Source organism: Xyrauchen texanus, chromosome 4 (assembly GCF_025860055.1).
Source record: "Xyrauchen texanus isolate HMW12.3.18 chromosome 4, RBS_HiC_50CHRs, whole genome shotgun sequence".
Lineage (NCBI taxonomy): Eukaryota > Metazoa > Chordata > Actinopteri > Cypriniformes > Catostomidae > Xyrauchen > Xyrauchen texanus.
Window position 1 is genome coordinate 12,104,331 of NC_068279.1, and position 20,467 is coordinate 12,124,797.

The 20,467-nt window shown below is 37.0% G+C and overlaps 1 protein-coding gene across 1 annotated transcript; it reads right to left on the minus strand.

Annotated features, from left to right (window-relative positions):
* Positions 1-6,875: 6,875 nt before the first annotated feature.
* On the minus strand, positions 6,876-19,225 carry LOC127642957 (sodium-dependent serotonin transporter-like). The gene is made up of 13 exons (XM_052125426.1): positions 19,006-19,225; positions 18,006-18,140; positions 17,594-17,813; positions 15,818-15,956; positions 15,584-15,718; positions 14,893-14,996; positions 13,345-13,472; positions 13,028-13,140; positions 10,501-10,632; positions 10,025-10,124; positions 9,795-9,895; positions 8,694-8,861; positions 6,876-7,009 (listed from the first exon to the last, which is right to left on the minus strand). The coding sequence occupies exons 1-13, from the start codon at positions 19,223-19,225 to the stop codon at positions 6,929-6,931; spliced, it is 1,776 nt and encodes a 591-aa protein (XP_051981386.1). The 3' UTR covers positions 6,876-6,928.
* Between the last annotated feature and the right edge of the window lie 1,242 nt (positions 19,226-20,467).

The following is a 20,467-nucleotide window of genomic DNA, read 5'->3' on the forward strand; positions in this document are numbered from 1 at the left end:
ATGTTCTATTTTTCAGTTCCTCAGGGGAGCGAGGGGTCTAAACCCCCTCACCCTGCTACAGTCCCAGCTTGGGATTTAAACCTGGTGCTAAAGGCACTCACAAGCCCCCCGTTCGAATCATTTGAATTTGTTGAGTTGCGTGTGCACACTCCTATTAGCTCTAGCCTCAGTTAAACGGGTGGGTGATATGCAGGCACTGTCGGTTGACAGTTCATGTTTATACGGATCGGGCTTTCAAAAGCCACCGTCAAGCCCAAAAAAGGCTATATGCTATAAGGTGCTTTCCACGCCTTTTAGAGCCTAAGTAGTCCACTTACAAGCCTTTGCTTCCCCATCTAATTCGAATGAGGAGCACTTAATGCATTTATATTCCCCGTGCAAGCATTACACACATACACTCACCTAAAGGATTATTAGGAACACCATACTAATACTGTGTTTGACCCCCTTTTGCCTTCAGAACTGCCTTAATTATACGTGGCATTGATTCAACAAGGTGCTAAAAGCATTCTTTAGAAATGTTGGCCCATATTGATACGATAGCATCTTGCAGTTGATGGAGATTTGTGGGATGCACATCCAGGGCACGAAGCTCCCGTTCCACCACATCCCAAAGATGCTCTATTGGTTGAGATCTGGTGACTGTGGGGGCCATTTTAGTACAGTGAACTCATTGTCATGTTCAAGAAACCAATTTGAAATGATTCGAGCTTTGTGACATGGTGCATTATCCTGCTGGAAGTAGCCATCAGAGGATGGGTACATGGTGGCCATAAAGGGATGGACAAGGTCAGAAACAATGCTCAGGTAGGCCGTGGCATTTAAACGATGCCCAATTGGCACTAAGGGGCCTAAAGTGTGCCAAGAAATCATCCCCCACACCATTACACCACCACCACCAGCCTGCACAGTGGTAACAAGGCATGGTGGATCCATGTTCTCATTCTGTTTACGCCAAATTCTGACTCTGCCATCTGAATGTCTCAACAGAAATCGAGACTCATCAGACCAGGCAACATTTTTCCAGTCTTCAACTGTCCAATTTTGGTGAGCTCTTGCTAATTGTAGCCTCTTTTTCCTATTTGTAGTGGAGATGAGTGGTACCCGGTGGGGTCTTCTGCTGTTGTAGCCCATCTGCCTCAAGGTTGTGCGTGTTGTGGCTTCACAAATGCTTTCCTGCATACCTTGGTTGTAACGAGTGGTTATTTCAGTCAAAGTTGCTCTTCTATCAGCTTGAATCAGTCGGCCCATTCTCCTCTGACCTCTAGCATCAACAAGGCATTTTTGCCCACAGGACTGCTGCATACTGGATGTTTTTCCCTTTTCACACCATTCTTTGTAAACCCTAGAAATGGTTGTGCGTGAAAATCCCAGTAACTGAGCAGATTGTGAAATACTCAGACCGGCCCGTCTGGCACCAACAACCATGCCATGCTCAAAATTGCTTAAATCACCTTTCTTTCCCATTCTGACATTCAGTTTGGAGTTCAAGAGATTGTCTTGACCAGGACCACACCCCTAAATGCATTGAAGCAACTGCCATGTGATTGGTTGATTAGATAATTGCATTAATGAGAAATTGAACAGGTGTTCCTAATAATCCTTTAGGTGAGTGTATGTGGAGCGCACCCGGCAGTTTAGACTGTCAGATCACCTCTTTGTTCGTTAAGGAGGATCCACAACAGGCATGTCCATCTCCAAGCAAAGGCTCTCTCACTGGATCGTTGATACAATCACCCTCGCTTATGAATAAGTATCAATAAGATGCCCTATTGGCATGAAGGCACATTCAACCAGAGGCATAGTGTCTTCATGAGCATGGAAAACTGTGTATCCCTAAAGGAGATATACCTTGCAGCAGGTTGGCCTTCGCAGAACACGTGCTTGAGGAATGGCGTCTATCGCTTCGTGAGTCATCTCTGCTATCCGATTTACTCCCAATAGACATCATAAACACTTCCAATAAGAAAAAATCTCACTCCCTACCTCTGGTAATAAAGGGTTTCATTTCATACTGTATGTATTATATGACTCATATATATTCCTAGCATAAGATTAACTTCCCGTCTGGTTGTCACCATGCGGGGTTACTCATTATTCTATACATTTGAAATATGATTGGAATAAGTCACTGCCTGGCGGGCCCGTGACCTAATATACATATTCTTTTACAAGTGTTTATACCCTGGTGTATCTCTCGGGGTATGATGTCATATAGTGAGGCATGATGGGACTCAATGCATTCTTGTCCTCCATTCAGAAAATTCGGAAGAAATGGTGTTCCCGCACCTGTTTATATAGGCGACCTGCTCACCTAAAGTGGCGGGTCTCAAACACCATTGCTAATCATACGATTGCCGTTATTATACAAGGGCTTTAACTAGCTTGTTGGGGAAGGAATTCCCCAAAAGCGTTGATAGCAATGTCTCGTTCCCTTCATCTCAGGGAACCAAGGTTACAAGTGTAACCGGAGACGTTTGGAAAACCCCATAAACTCAGATACGGTGTGCCACAACAAACCCCCCCTACCACTCCACATTGGACAACTGGCAGGGGGGCGGAACGGTGAGCCCAAGGCCCTGTGGTACCTTAATGCACCCCTGGTGAGGGTTAGGTTAAGGGTGGAGTACGAAACAGAAAATAGCATTTGCTCAGTATGAAAACAATCCACCCTCTTCTTGAACGTGTTAGTGTTCCACGATTGATCATGGAAGCCTGTTTTCGTTTTCCAATTTCTCTGTTTTTCCAGCCTGATCTCATGAATATTATGTGACCATGGCAACATTTTTGCTAAATTAGATGATGTACTTCATTATGCGTTTCACAGCAGTTTCCCATTGAAATGTCCGTCGAGGGGTGCCAAAAGTGAGTGAAATAGTGTAGTAATCAAACCAGGTTTTTAAGGTGAACATTAGAAGGAGGTTTTAATGAGTAAAATCATACCTCCCTTACCTAAAACTTTATACTAAACCTAACCAGTACTGTCCTAATAGCAAATGAGAGTTAAACAAAACAGACATCCTTACCCTAAACCAAAACCTGAACCTAACCTAAAAGCAAATGCGACATGAAAAGCACATTTTTAAAGCATCCGTGTCATTTTGTTATTCTGTGACACTTTTGTCTCACCTGTTAGCTTGCATGGTTGGCTTGGCATAAATCGTTGTCTTCTGAGTCCAAAGTCCAACACTCTGTCAGGTGAGCTACTGCCACAGTGGAATAAGTGTGTAAATGTAGGTGGGTCTGTAATACATGCGTTAAAATGTAGTTTTTCAAATGATGCGTCAGAGTAAACATAGCAGTGTGCGGGTAATAGTGTGAAAAATAAGCATTCCTAAAGTCATAATCAGACGTTGTACTCGTGATTTGTGTGAAATTTAATAAACGCACAGTTGTTGTAGCACCTCCGGAGTTCAATTTTCCAGGAAACTGCAGCAAAATGCAGAATGCGGCACATAAATATAAATTTGCAAAAGTTTTGTTGAAGTAATGTTGATATTTTACAGAGTCACGATGACCGTCTTTTGATTGTCTCTAACCCATCAAAGTTTTGGGAGTGGATAGATTACATGACTCCAAGGCCCAAAGATAGTTTTGTTTATATCATTAACTACTTCGAGTTGTTATATCATCCAGTGACTGCACAAGTTGAGCCTAAACTCAAGTTTTCTCCAACTAACATTTAAATGGTTGCTCCTAGTCTGGACACACGTTTAACAAGTTTTCACATTGCTTCTAATGGAGACCAGGACCAGAAAACAGTCCAGTGGCAATCTATATCATCATGGCGCCACCCTATGGGATCAAAATCCCGTCAAAATTTTTGCCAAAACATTATTAGTGCAGATAAAAAAATAACAAGCATTAATCACAAATATATTAACAGAAAATAAAACATAAACAAAAAAATATTGGGTTCTGAACTCGTGACTACATTGTTACAGCTAATAAAAACATGCATCAAACATCCACACCAACCCAGCCTTGTTGTTTGTATTTTAGATATGCTGCCAATAACATGCAAAAAAAGAAGTCATAAATAATGCCTAAACTTAAGACTTTCCTAACTAAATTCAGCTGACTCAATACGTGTACAAAAGGTGCTCAATGAGTCAAACATGTTCCGGTATATAGTTAATTTGGAAACATTACTTATTATGTCCAGTAGGTGGCAGCCTGCCCTTACTCAAGTTCATTGCAAGTATTGCACCAGCTGTAATGTAGGTTGTGTTATGAGGAAATTGGCTGAATCTCAGGTCAAGTGTGGACTGTTAGCACCTGGTTCTTGAGAATTTACCCTGTTCTGATAATTGGTGTTTTTAGTTGGTGTGCGTCAATGATGAGATGCAAGTGCGCTGTTTATTATTAATGTTTCTTTGAGAGTGTTTCTAGCAACTATTTAATATCGTAATGTGTGCTGATTCATTCTAATGCTAAGCTAATCATAACTGGTTGTGGAAGATATCATTTGTATAATGTTTGTCTAGCGTTAAGTGACTATTCACGCTGTCTATTCACACTGTAATCATTTAGTGGCTACTGTTGATTACTTTATTATGAGAATTGTTGTTCTATTTCTACAATATATTATTCAAATTTATTCTGATAATATAGTTCTAATGTCCTAGCTTATGAGCATACTGCTGTACTAATTTGTTATGATGATATTATTGCAGTTAGTAATTATTCCTTCTCTCTGTTTATTTTAGAACCACACACACACACACACACACACACACACACACACACACACACATAAATGCATATTGTGTAGACTGGAACCAAAGAAAGAAATCCCTGTATGCCATACCATGCTGATTGCTGTTTCCTTATCACTACTGAAGTAAACCCATATTAACCTGATTCTGTCTACCTGAGTCATGACTGACATCCTGTTGTGAATTAAAAAACAATTTGCAGCATATTTTAAGTGTTTATATATTTTTAATCATGCTTTTTATTTTTTTTTATCTGTGCCAATTATATTGATCTGTGCTTATTACTTTGATCTGCGGGTTTTATTTATTTTTGCGCTTATCATTTTTTTATTCACATTTATTATTTGGATTCATGCTTTTTATTTTTGAATATGCGACCACAATAATTTTGACAGGATTTTGATCCCATACCACCCAGTGGTTGGTCAGGAAAACTGTGCATGTGTGTCGGTAATTATGTGAATATGTTAAATAATAACTGAAGTCCTTAATTATAAGCCCATATTTAAAAGCTCCATGCAGACGATTTGACTATGTCCACAACTTCAACTTGACATGTCAAACAGTTTCCTGGAGAAAACATGTTATACCTTATCTAAAACTAATTAAGAGATTTAATGGAATACTTGTAATTTTTGCAGGACTATTCCAAAAAATGTAAGATATATAATATAAATGACCAAATATACACATCCCCTAATCAGAAATAATCTAAAATATGATATTGAAAAAAGTGAAGTTCACGTACATGTTATTTGTGAACTACTATATTGTAGGTCAGGAACACCGTTCTTCACTCATAAGCCTTTTCCACACATTGTGGAACTCTTGGCCTTTCATATTGGTAATTAACAGAGGAGCATAGAGCCTGCAGCTCTTTTGTTGTTAGGCTCCTCTGTAGTTGAATCTGAGGTCCACCAATACTCCAGTCGCCTGCACTGAAGCCTTTGATCCATTCTCCATCCTCTGCTAGAAGTGGCTGAATGTGGAATAGCATTATCTTTTCTCTATTCTCTCAAGCCTTACCTGGAATTGACACAACTGAGCCCTGTTTCCCAGTGCTGTGACTGGTGGCGATTGAAGATCTAGTCTTTAATAAAACATCTAATTTAAATGCTTGACACAATGCTATTCTAATACCCCTGTGTGTTTAGATGCTGGATACTGCAGCTCAATGCAAATCAACATGTTAATTAAGGCGCAACAGTGCAAGGCTGTTCACACTAAGAGGTACATAGATAGATAGATAGATGGATTGATGGATGGATGGATGGCTAGATAGATATTTCAGCTTTATTAATTTTCCAGACATACAGTAAATACAAGCAAAACTCTCTGCCACAACCTACAACGCACACATGATATATGGACACCAATTTTCCAACTACAGTATATTTCCAAGACATTCATAGCAGTTTTACATTTGGTCACATCAAGAGTTCAGTAACATCCTTTGCTCTTTATTTGTAAAAATTGTGGGAAGAAACGTAACACCATTTTACCTAGCAAGGATTTGGGCTCAAGTTTTGTCAGAGAACCCAGATTTTACAGAGAACAGTCATATTTAGTTCCAAAGGAGGAAAAGAAAATAACCTTCTTTTTTAATTACTTGGTGAGGCACAATATCATTACAGATGATACAAAGTTTTGACAAAGTATCGGTACAATATTTAGGCAGAGTTAAGGCAGAAAACACCATAATGACAACATTTATTCCTGGAAAAAAGAAAGAAAAATAGAGTGAGATATGTATGTGAAGTTGTGTGTTATCACTGGCTGAATTTCTCGCAATGAGGTAATCTCACTTGCATGTTTCTCAAAAATGTTTTGTGACTTGTAGGGTATTTATGACTTACATTGTAAATATCACTGAACTCTTTGTCTTATACATTAAATAATAAAAAAAGAACATCAACAATTTGTAAACTGCACAGCATGTTCAACTGGAGACCTTATTGGAAATCCTTACTGTACATTGAACATGAGTTTTCCTTGGTCAGATGATCAAATATAAATGTATTGCTTTCAAATAGATAATTTTGGATACTCATTTCAATTGGATAAATCCTTGAAACTATCTGAAAGCTACTCTTTCCCCTTAGATTCTTATGGTTTGCTCTTGACACATACTGTACTATATAATGGCAGATGTATGCCCCATTTGCTTGAGTTGCATTTAGTTGTTTTGGTCTTGGTGGCTGGGAGCAGGTCTAGGGTACAGGACTTAGACCCATACTGTCAGGGTGGGTGTCTGGCAATGTTCTCTCTGGTCGCAGACAAACAGCAAGGCGCTTAAATCACATGAAAAGCAGGTTAGCTACTTCAGGTGCAAATATGTGGTTATCATACACATTCCCAGAAAGTCTTGAGCTCTATAAAATGTTTTTCAATAGGACTTACCTTAAGGCAGAGCTGAAAATTAAGTTAAAAATAACTGTGTTCCTCTCACCCACACAAAACTGGTTACAACCGATTCAATATTTCTGATGCCCATTTTTAAATGCTCTTGGAAATTATTACCAATTTGCTATTAGTGAGTTTATCAGACACTTTTCCAGAACGTTATGTTGAGTTCTATGAAATGTTTTTTCAAGGGGACTACCTTGAGGCAGAGCTGACAAATAAGTTACAAACAACCTGGTCTCATTGACGGATTGTAATAATAGTATGAGATCATAAGAAATCACTTGAGTTGGCTTGAACAAAGACATTTACTGCCATAGAGAAAAATTAACAAACCAAAGAATTATGTTATTACGATCTTTGAAGTTTATCCCCTAACCCAAATTTAAACCTAACCATACCTAAAACCAAATCTAAGATTTTTATGAAAATAACTTTTGGGTACCACGGAAGAAGAAAAATCTGGGTTTGGCACAAGACGAGGGAAGTAGATTACAGGTTATTGACATATATCAGTCATTTTCATTGCATAAATAAATGAAATAATCAGTAACCAAATTTGTTCACTGACATTTCCTCTCTCAAAATAAACTTCTGGATAGGAAGTGAGCTGAATTTTGATACCTGTATTGTATCGAGTTGTACGATATGTTGCGATTTCGCCATCATGTACGAATTATCACAAGTTGTCATTAGTTGGTTACGGAAAGTTTTTAAATAGTGTCTCACATGCACAAAATTCTCTCATCATTTACTCACTATCATGATATCTCAGGTGTGTATGACTTTCTTTCATCAGTGGAACACTTTTGAAGAAAAATAGAAAAATATCTTAGCTCAGTATGTCCTTAAAATTTAAGTAAAATATTAAAAAGGGGTTAAATGAATGTCTTCTAAAGCATTCACTTTTGGTGCAACAAATATCAATATTTAAGTACTTTTTAATGATAAACCATCATTGACCAGAAATGAAGATTTATTTGCTTAAATATCTATCTTTTTCGCACCAGAAAGGATCATATTGCTTTAGAAGACATTCATTTTACCATTGGAATTGTATGGATGACATTTATGCTGACTGTGATTTTTGGACCTTCAAAGGTCTCATCACCATCCACTTGCATTGAAAGAACCTAGTAAGCTGAGATGTTTTTCAATTTCATGAAAGGAAGTAATACACACCTGGGATCTCATGAGGGTAAGTAAATGATGAGAGAATTTTACTTTTTGGGTGAACTATCCCTTTAAGACTATTTTTTAAAAGGTTTTCTTGGAACTGAATATGATTTTGCCATTAGTGAATTGAACAAACTTTACAGAAAGTCTCATTGAGTTCAATGAAATGTTTTTTTCAATAGGAATGACCTTACAGCAGAGCTGACAAATTAGTAACAAATAGCATTTTACTGGTCTCACACAAAACTGAATAATAGAGATGTAATTTCTAAGACCTATTTATTGTATTTATTTATGAAAAAATATCAGAATAAATGGTTTATTCGACTGACAGCCCTAGTAATTGTCAAATTACTAAGGTAATGCCTCACACATGCAGGCTATGAGTTCTCCCACCTGTTTAAGAGAGCCTGGGGTCCATACGAACTTGTACACCATATATACGGGGATCCATATGAAGGAGGAAGCTGCGATGATGTAACCCACCTTCATGCTCCAGTCTGGGAACTCATAGTCGAATAGCGTAAGGGGTTGGGGATTCAACAGCGAGCTGATGATAATGTACTGAAGAAATACACAAAGGAAAAAACTGATTCAGTGACATGAGGCGGCACTTCATACATAAAAAAAAAATGAACAAATCTACGTGTTATGAAATCAAGGGGTATTACATGCCGCAGGATGGATTGTATTGTTAAAAATGTATGTGCAATTTCATGCCGTTCTGACTTTTTCCCCTGCTTTGTTTATAAAAAAGTAAATTTTTTCAAACATCTTTGGAATACTGGACCCATAATTTTATTTTCCTTAAGAATTACAAAGTCTGTCTTTTTTCTCTTTGGATTACTTTTTTAATATGCAATTCATAATTTACTCATCAGCTTCACTTAAAAGTAAGACTCTGTGTAGCCACTGTATGAGTTCACATGGCTTGTTTGAAACAGCCTTACATTGAGGCTACGATTAGATTATTTTATATAAGAAAGGCCCTTATTATCCTGTAGACCCTACACATCACTATGGGGACAAGACAATTGTAGAGCGGTGGCCTTTGTGTTTTGAAAGAACAGTGACAAATGTCTTCTCTCCAGTATTTCAAATAATCTCACACTGTCTCGGGAGATGAGAGAGGAGCCGTTTATCATGTCTTTTAAAAATTGAAAAGAGAAGAACAGCAAAATTATGAACAAATGATTGCGGAAATGTCAACTGTGTGCACCAGCGCAGGTCTGTTGAGATTAGCTATGATGTATGCAGAAGTGTCAGAGGAATATAAAGCTGTGAAGGTCCATGGAGTTCAACATTTTCAGACTAGAAATTGTTACCATGTGGACAGGTAAGATAATAAGATTTTAAAGGTAATAAGAGATGTGGGAGGAAGAAATTGTGGATGCTTAAACAGTTTTGATAGGATAAAAGATTACTAAAAGATCCACCACACTCCAACCAGCAGTAAACCCTTCCACATAGTGTCTTGAGCAAAACTCTGTAACTTACAGCCAGAAATGCCGGGCTGATGGCAACCCAACACCCTCTCCAGAACAGTCCTGGAGTATAGCCCAACATTGCTTTAACGTCATTGCTGAATCTGTTAATACCTATGGAAAAAGCCATTTTCAACACATATACAGTACATGGTTCAATAATGAAATTTGTATTTCGATATATATTCAGGACCATGGCAATACTAGAAAGTTAAATTTAGTTGAATTAAAAACAAATCTTACCATAAAACCAGGAGACAGCAGTGGCCTCTAGAAAGACTATAGCTATAATAGAAGAACCAACTCCAAATTCTTCAAGTAACTTCACCACATATGCACCACCCTGGCAAAATAAATAAATACATAGATAAAACAACACTGTTCAGTTACAAATCTAGCATCAATTGACGCCTATTTGAAATTCACACCTAAGTTTTAGAGTCACTAAACTCAACCTCTTTAAAACAGTAAACCATTACAGCAATTTTAGAATGTTCATTTGTTTAACACTTGATTTTTTTTGTTTTGTTTGCTATAACCCACACCTGCCCAACAAAATCTATAATCAAATTCAATCAACTCTAGCTCATTGGTTTGAGTGCACCCATGCATCAAAAATCATTAACCATTTTGTATTAAGATGTTACAATATTCTTAAACATAGGTAAAGTTAAATGAATGTAAACAAACAGAGACGAAAGATGTTGACTTGCACTCACTTTAGTAAGGGTGCTGAGAGAGCCCAGAAAACAAACAACCACCAGTCCAAGAACAAACAGCTCTCTCCGATGGGAGAGGGTATCTGGGAACTCATCCATTACAGCTGTGATTATGGCCTCTAACCCACCAAACTGATGGAAACGTGAAATAATGAGACAAGATAGAGCCCACAGACAGAAAAAAGAACAATTGAGTTTTCGCATATTTCTTTTTGTCATTCACTCTTTATGTCCAAACCAAAATTATATTATTTTGCTTAAGAATTCATAGGTTATGCACCATTCAGAATTGAATTGATTTGAATTGAGTTAGTCAACAGAATTGTAATTTGAGTTTAAGGTCATATTAAGAAGAAAAAAAAAATATTAGAACTGCTGTTACTGTTGTTTTTAATAATACATTTCATTTTCAGTATTAATTACATACAGTATTAACATGTTACAAATATATGATATGTATGCAGTAGGGTTCAATGGGGCTATAGGCACCACTTAAGGAAAGCTTGTATCAAGATTGAAAAAATGCTAATAATTTTACTTTACATTTGACATTTCAGTCAAGTCAGTGTTTCCAAACCTTTTTTCTGCCACAGCACACTTTTTATGACAAAAAACTTTTTATCACCTATATCCCACATAGGTGAACCATCGTCAATATTTTCAATATTTTCCTTTTCAAGAACTTTTTGTTCTGAACTTGTCCATGTTTTCTGTCCGTCTTAGTAGCGTAACTTGTAATGTTTGAAATTCAACAATGCAAAAAAAACAACAAAAAAACAAGTCAGGTAGGCTAAGCTGTCTGAGGTCACAGGTGGCAAGAGCGCTAAGTGGGTAGTGAAAAAAATATAATTTGTAGATTTGTTCTTGCAATGCCACAACAAATGACATGGACGCAATCTCATGAGGGGCGAAAAAGGTTAGACAATCACTGGTCCACGAAGACATTTTCTGGGGATATTTTCTTTTTAAAAGAATAAGCTAAAAGCACCAATTCAAGTTTACAATTGTGCAGAATTAGCTGCAAAATAAAGAGTATTTTGGTGAGGTTTACTTCTGTTCCACAATTAGTTCAGTGACCCCTTCTGGAAATTACATTAGGTGGCGACAAATGAGCATCTTATGTGCTATGAGTGAGTCATTGAATAATTTTGAGTCGTTCATGACAGAAATCTACCAAGAGACTTTATAGTGTTTAAGCATTAAAAGAACAAAGCAGATGTATAGTCTTCCTTCAGTCTGAGCATTATATTTAATCCAACAATAATAGTCTAATAATAGTGAGTTTCAATAACGTCCTTACCTTCTCCTTTATTAAAACTTGCATGGCTACAAATCTACTGACTTCAGTTTAAGAACACAAAGCAGATCTACGATATCATTTTCCTACAGTTGCCTATTTAAATGGCTGAGCATGGCTTTTATCAGAAAAGACCACAATAATAGACAAATAATAATAATTTTGTGTTTCAATAATGTTTTTTCGTCATTGTAAAGCGCATTTCCCATGAGTTGAGGCGTCAGCGCTCCGTTCAACGCCAGCATCAAGCGCTGCATCGCCCTCCACATGACAAAAGTTGCAGATAGCGTCACAGAGGGGCGATTTTACGAGTTTGCCACCTAAAAAAGTGTGAGGTGTGCACAATAAACATTGAAAACATTTGGAAGAGAGAAAAAAAGCTTGCAGTTGCGTTGATAGCAGAAAGTAATAAAAGGACTCTTTAGGTCGTTTACGTCGAAGCGTTTTCTTGGTGAATTTAAATTAGTTCAATAACTGGGGTCTCTGATATTCGTAAACGATAAGGTAATATTTAATTAAAATGAATTATGACACATTAAATGTCTCTTCACAAATTTGGACAGTTGCACGTCCTATCGTATGCTTTAAGAAGACTTGGAAGGACTTGTGTGTCACTTTTGAAGCTTCACAGCCTGTCTACTATGACCAAATCTGTTAACGTGACATAACACAGTGGCTAAAGGCTGTCTACAATGAAAGTGTCAAAGAGAACATTCTAAATGACACACAGACAGCACATACCAATTGAATTAGAATTTGTATTGTTATGTTATTGTTGCTAAAACATTTGGTTAGAAACAAAATATTAAATTAGTAAACCAGAGACCAGGAACATCATGAGCTGGCTTTAATGCAACAGTCAAAAGCTAATTAAATTGGTAATGAATAAATTAATGGCAGAAAAATTCACATGTACTATATGATATATGCTAAGTAAAATAATTTATTTCAGACAGATGAGATAATAAAGTGGTTGGAGTAGCTCTGCAGAACAGGGCATCTGCTTACTCTTGGCGCTAACTGAAATGCTGCACCGGACGCTTCCAGTGTAGACAGCATCGCTGATAGTAATGAGAAAGAAATGCTATTAATGTGACACGCAGCTCGTGTCCGGTATAGATGGGGAGTAAGAGTGAATCAATATACTCTGCCACTGTACTGAGAAGACTGATTCAGCTCCTTTTGTGTTTTTTGACAGAAAGTTAGTTAGCATTATAAGTGTATACATACAGTGCTGTCCAGTCCTAGAGTAATCATCATCACAAAGAAGATGATTGCAAAGAAAGTCGACCCAACCATATTTGCAATGGCTTCTGGATATGTGATGAAGAGTAGACTGGGTCCTAGAGGAGGTGGGGAAAGAACCCAAAAGACAAACTTCAGATAATAGAGATCTTTTAAATATAGGGTTGAAAGACATACAGTAGAATTGCCTACAGTTCCTAATGTTTTTTGTTTAATGCAGCCCACATACAATACAAAATTACAATAAGCCCTCTAAATTGCAAAACAACAAACAAACAAAAAAGTCTGATAGTAAGGCGCACCTTTGTCCCTGGCTACGTCTTCAACATTTACATTTCTCTGTTCAGCCATATATCCCAGGACAGTAAAAATAGCAAACCCTGACACAAAACTGGTCGTGCAGTTCACCAGGCTGGTTATAATGGCATCTCTGGACAAAACAGAAAAAAAAATAGAAGTTACTGTAAGTTACTGCATCAGGTTCCTTTTTCAAAGAAATATTTTAGAGTTCTTTAATAACTTCAGGAATGAAAGTGGTTGTAATCAAAATATTTGGACTATACCTGCAATCAAAGTGTGTTGCCATGTAAAGTTAATCTCACTTGCTGTTCTATGTACATTTACATTTATGCATTTGGCCGATTTTTTATTCAAAGTGACTTACAGTGCACATATTACAGGGACAATCCCCCTGGAGCAACCTGGAGTTAAGTGCCTTGCTCAAGGACACAATGGTGGTGGATGTGGGGATCAAACCAGCAACCTTCTGATTAACAATCATGTGCTTCAGCCCACTACGCCACCACCACTCCATTATAGAACGTTTGCAACAGTTGTAGAACAATCATAAATTAACTAACAAATTCACTTTTTCTCAAACACACAACTGGTCACTAGTGAGACCGAGCTCACGAGTTACAATTCGTCCATTTCGATTGGCCATGTGCCTCCTCTCAGTAGTCCCCATTTTAATTTCCCCCACACTACAATCTGCTACGCATTCATCTTTTTAAACCCTCGCCATAATTCTCTGTTTTAATCTTGTTTTCACATCATTTACATTTCATGCAACTGATCCGAGCCCGGGTCATTTTGATGACATTTCCTCCTTGGTTAGTGGACACAGAGCTAAATGTAAATGAATGGCTAAGCTATACATAGAACCAAAATTAAGAGTGAGTGGGAATTATATTGGACAGGCATGGCAGATCCATTTTGTTACTGTAGACCACCACAGTGTATCTAGAGCAGATTATAAAGTTTGTTGAGTTTATAGAGATCTCAAATCAAACCTCAAAAATTGCTACCCAAAAGGTAGCAAAGCAGCAAAAGAAAAAGAATGTAAAAGTTGTAGATGAGTTTAGGCTTTAGGCTTTGGTTCTGTGTATATCAAATGCTGCATCAGCGATGATTTGCTGTTCTCATGACACTGTACACGTCTTGATTTTAGTCGGCTGCACACAAGAATCAACACATCAATCACTTGTGCAGTGTAAAGGCTGCATGTTCAATGCATGGAAGACAAGACCAATTGGAATTGATCTATACAATTTATGTTTTTAATGGAATCTGTATGTTTAGAGGTTGGGCCTGAAATATTTGTGAAGGTTAGGGATTTAAAATAAACCCTAAACAGATTGTTTGAAAAGTATCAATACTGTTCTACCGGACAAGAACTGTAATTATTCATTCATGTGTGATCATATTCTGTTTTCAACGTGTATAGCAATATATACAAAATGTAAAGAACTGATGGAAGATTATGACAGTCATTTCTTTTAACTAATGCTTTTAGTTGCAATGTAAGCGGCTAAGGAGATGAATCAATAAAAAGCAGGTTTTGTCTATACCTGTAACAGTTATTGTTGAAGGGATTGTAGCTGGACAGGGCGAGCAGCACCCCAAACCCAGGACCAAGAGAGAAAAAGATCTGTGCTGCTGCATCCACCCATACCTACAAACCATTAGATACAACTGTTAAAAATAAATGTGTGTGGGTAAAAAATAAATAGTGTTGAACAAGGATCAAATGGTACATTTTTAATTGTACTATTTGAAAAATCACTGTATTTCAGAAAGAAATTTGAGATGAGCATCTCATTAGCCCCTAGCGCTTTATTTTTGCTTCTCATCATGGCTGCTGCATCACAGAGAAAACAGCTAACCATAGAACTAAGCCTATAAAGGGAAGATCACAAGACTAGAAATAAAGAGATGCAGTTGAAATATTAACTTCATTGACCACTTATGCAGTAACAACACCTTGATGAAGAATGATGCCCTTTATGAAGTTCATATTTTTTTCAAAGAGAACTCTTAAGCTATGTTCAAGTGTTTCAAGTCCTTTTAATTACTGCATGAAATAAAAAAGCCCTCCCACAAATATGCATTCTTGCCATTAAAGAATTATCGCACACATAAATAAATGTAAAAAGGTTAGAAAGATAAGTGAGGGATGCAATGAAAAAATCGAATGTAACAGTGAATTTGTGTTAGACTCAAAGGAAAAGATAGTAGAGGCAGAAAGAGAGAAGCACTCACACTGGTCTCCTTCAGTTTTTCCCATTTGGGGTTGAGGTAGAACACCACTCCTTTCCATGCTCCAGGCAGAGTGGCTCCACGGACCATCAGAATCAACAACACCACGTACGGCAGGGTGGCAGTCACCCATACTACCTGACATGGTAAGAGACATGGAGAATGAGATCACTTTTTCTCAGATTGGAACAATAAAAATGCTTAATTTAGATACAGAGGCTTTTATATCTCGGCAACCTTTCCTGAAGTCTTGACTCCTTTCCAAAGAGTGAAGTAGACGATGGTGAAGATGAGGAAGAGGCAGAGGCAGAGTTGCCAGCGAATGTATCCTATATCCTCAAGCCCAGATGATTCATGGACTGCCAGAACTTTCCTCCTGTTTGAAGAGGGATTTACATCAATTGTTTATGGAACTGTTGTATAAAAGTATAAAGGGAATTTAACACATTTGCAACATATCCATCCTTAGTTAGCTAACTAAAACAAATTGTGTTGGCTCAACAACCATAACTATAAAAATAAATAGCTTCTACTCGGTAATGTGCATATGTATAACATTTTTAGCTCTACTTAATCATCATCATTAATGATACAACACAAAATATCAATTTTAAGGTGAACTTAGATAGTTCCATAAAGTAAATCAATAACCATAAGTTCCTTGAAATTCTTTAGCCTGCAAAACCATAAAATTAAGATTTTAAGTATGATGTACTCAGACAATCAAGTACAGAGCTGACATTGCAGGGAATACCCATAATTTGAATAAATTAAGCATGTTTGTTTGGTCAAAAGGAACTTATGTGGGCAGTTGCTATTAAGAAATCATAGCGATTTTAGTTGTTTTCAGTTTTATTGAAGTTGTTTTACTGTAAATAGCTGATTTAGGTAAAGTTAGGTGATTAGTGTTCCATAAGTGGTCAACTTGGATCCTGTTCAGTACATGTAGGGTTTAACAGGGCTGAAAGCTCCATTGATTTAATTTTCTCCCAAAACACAATAGCAACTGAAACTACCACTGTTCTTTCCTAAACATCTGTTTGTCACTATTCACTGCAAAATGTTCCTGTTCCATGAGATCTTTGCGTGTGATGTCTAAAGGTTGATTTTGAGGCTATTTAATCTAGTTTTAATATATTTTTTTAAATGTTGCAAATTTATGTAACTAATGAAAATCCCTGAAATTAACACATTTCTTTTGAGACAAAAAACTTATTTATCATTTAAAATTTTGTTTAAGGTCATTAAATCAAAACATTTTCAATAACTGTCCAATAAGTAAATGGATAGCATTTGGGGTAAAAAGCCTTCCTGTTGCAGGGGCTAAAGGCCCCTATTAAACACATTGTTTTTCAAATGTTCAAAGTGAGCTCACATTGACTGATCAATCATAATAGAGATTAGTTTGTTTATAGATTGCTTGAGATATAATAAAATGCCAAATGCGTTTGAAATTAACAGAAAATTGTTGACTTTTTCTTAAGTGGTTATTTTGAGTACGCATCATCTTAATTTGTAACCCAAAAAGCACCTTGCAGTCTCAAATTTATTTGCATTAGTTAACAAATTTTGCACTATAAGTCAAGTCAAGTCAATTTTATTTGTATAGCGCCTTTCACAACATCGTTTCAAAGCAGCTTTACAGAATATCAGCATTAACAGACGATAAAACTGTAATGTCTATAAATTCAATTAATCATCATTGTGTAATTTAGATAAAATACGATTTTTAATAGTGTTTAAAAATAATTAAATGATAATTGTATTAATAACCCCAGTGAGCAAGCTGTAGGCTGTAGGCGACTATAACTATTGCCCACGATTGCCATCAACACGATATCACTATAAACCCCTTACGGGCCTTTTACCCCAAGTGAGGTAGCCTTTTACCCCAAGTAAAAGGCTCCCTCACCACGTTTTTTTTTAATTTAATTTTAAATGAAACAGCCTTCCCTCTTCCCTTTCATTCCTCTGTCTTTCTTTCTCTGAGTGCAGCCACTTACATGCACTTACGTATAAAACTCCTCTGCCGGTGAACGTGAATAGTTTGTCCAGGTCACATTGTCTTTTCCAAAGTAGTTAGTGCAGTTTTCTGTGTTCCAGTCATTATCACAGTTAGTCCAGGGCAGAGTGCTACTGAAGGAGGAGTAGAGGTAGAACAGAGCCCAGGCGATGATGGTGTTGTAGTAGAAAGACACGTACAAAGCAATGATACAGATGGCGAAACCAATGCCTGACAGGGAAGGGGAAATGGTGTCAGTATTTTCTCATGTCAGACTGGGTGCATCAGTTCGTCTTTTTTACTTTCTGTTGCTCTCTATCTCAATTTCTTTCATTTTTATTTATTTTCAGCCTTTAAAACACTTGAAAGATAGAATATCACATTTACCAAGCTTTGTTGGAATAAAATACAACATTTGCTTACCTTTAAACATAGGGCAAATATGTTTCCATATGGAAATGGCACCTGTTCTGTGGAACTGACCCAGAGCTAACTCCATGTAGAAAAGTGGCACTCCACCAAATACAGCCATCAGGACATAGGGAATAAGAAAAGCCCCTGTATAAGGGGAGCCATGGAATATATTCAGCAATGTCACTGATTATATGAGGTTAAAATATTTGTATTCAATTTTAAACAAAACTGAGGTAGGTTTCATACATCCAGTTAAAGTGAGGTGGACAAACAAACAAAATGCCTAAAGAGCTCCAGAACCATGTTAATACAGCCTGATCCACTTCGTGTAGGCTATATGAGCTGATAATGCAAACCAATAAACAAATATTTTACAAAGACAAAAATAATAAATAAAATGTTGGGAAATAAACCCACCAAATGTGATTTAGACTCATTTGTAATCTGACACTTGTTGATCTCAATGTCTGCGCATAATGAAACTAATATTATTTAGATAATTGAGAATGCAACCCAAAATACAAATAATAGCCTGTGTAATAGCGCACAGCATAAACAAAATATGGATGGCTAAATAACCCCTCCGTAAAAACTGAAAACGTGCACTATGGAATCACTCGTGAAATTATATGAAAAACTACATTTACCCATAGAATTGCTAACTTAAAAATAATAATTATTATTATTATTATATAAAAATAGTCATGTTGCTTATTCGTTGTTTATACGAAGTTATTATTATTATTATTATTAGTAGTAGTAGTAGTAGTAGTAGTAGTAGTAGTAGTAGTAGGTTATTAGTATTCTTTTAAAGAAAAGAAACACAATAGTTTCACCACCTTAGACAGCTCAAACGCCCAGTGAGAAGGACACTTGACTGTCTTCAAAACAATTATTTTACTCTACTTTAATCAAACAAAAATCAACCATGCTTTAATGAATAATTAATATGACACAATTAGAAAAAGAGCGAATAAAAGCTTATTTAAAGTGAGAAAAAAACTCTTACCACCCCCGTTTTGATAACAGATATATGGAAATCTCCACACATTTCCGAGGTCCACCGCGAACCCAATGACAGATAAAAGGAAATCCATTTTTTTCGTCCATTTGTCCCGGGATTCTGTCTGAACGATGACTGGAACCGGGTTGCTGTTATACCCGCCGTTGTTTGGAGGACCCGGGGAGCAGAGGTTCCCGTGAGCCATCACTTGTTCTTGGTGGGGCATCTTCGGTGCACTAGTGACTTGGCAAACTACAGAAGTAGTGGAATGGCTTTTGTGAGTTTATTTTAAATGTAAAAAGAAGTAACACTATTTTTATTATTATTATTATTATTATTATTTTATGCTCGGCGTGCGGTCAAAAGAGGTTGTGCTGGGGACCGCAGCATGCTGCTGAGATTGATTTCCCTGCTGGTGGGAGCAAAACCTTGAGGATTAACCAACAGTCCCCCCACCTGAGCGCGAGAGCTGCGATTGAATGAGATTACACGTGGGAGATGCGCGCTACACCATTACTCATCCCTGACATCTCGTGCCTTTCAAATGGACTTTTCCAAGTCCAAATATTGCTGTCTTTGTCAGTATAACAATATAGTTAAACTGAGGCAAGAAATATGTGTTCATTAAGATCATATTAAAATGAATGCTCAAGCATTCATTTTAATATAATCTTAATGAACACATATTTTCATGAAGGCCTGTATTTTGAAATGTAGGCTGCTAAATCTTTCGGTGTTAAAATGGAGGAATTGGAGATGTGTTTTTGTTTGGCCATGTTGTTTACTTTCTTGACCTATCTCCCATACCTTGCATTAGGCCATTGAATTAGATGAAGAACAGATCATGAGGGTTTAAGCCCACGTTATTTTGACAGCAGAGCAGTGTGAATGGCATTTCGAGTTTCCTTGGCTTCCTGGGCAGGCAGATGTAATACTATTTACTGGAGATCCAGTAGAGTGTATCTGCTCTGTGGTCTAACTGTCCTCATTAGGTAAACCTAATAAAAAGAGTTTGAAATCAAATCCACCGCTTTTAGCATGGGCTAATCGGAAAAGTCCTAACTAGATATAGAGACTGCAGTGGTCATGTAGGCCAATGGCCAGAGAGTGCATCAAATAAAGTTAGACTCGTAAAGTGGAAGCCTCCGTGAGACCTGGTTCGTGCCCAAGAGAAATAGAAGAGTGCTTAAGTCCATTAAAGTGAATTTAGGTTATGACAGGTGCGTTTGCAATTCATATGCATGCACATTTATTTGTCCTAATGGCATAAATTAAAATATAGCCAAATATATTGAATTTAAGTGAAATTTCATACAATCTAACTGTTTGAGATAAATATTGCCCCTATATTCTGGTATGTACATTTTTTGATTTATTGGCTGAAAGTAGTACGTCATTCCTCTCCATTTGTAAAAGACACTCATTCTGCAAACGTAGTGCCATCAAGTGTTATAAGATCATTTGGAAA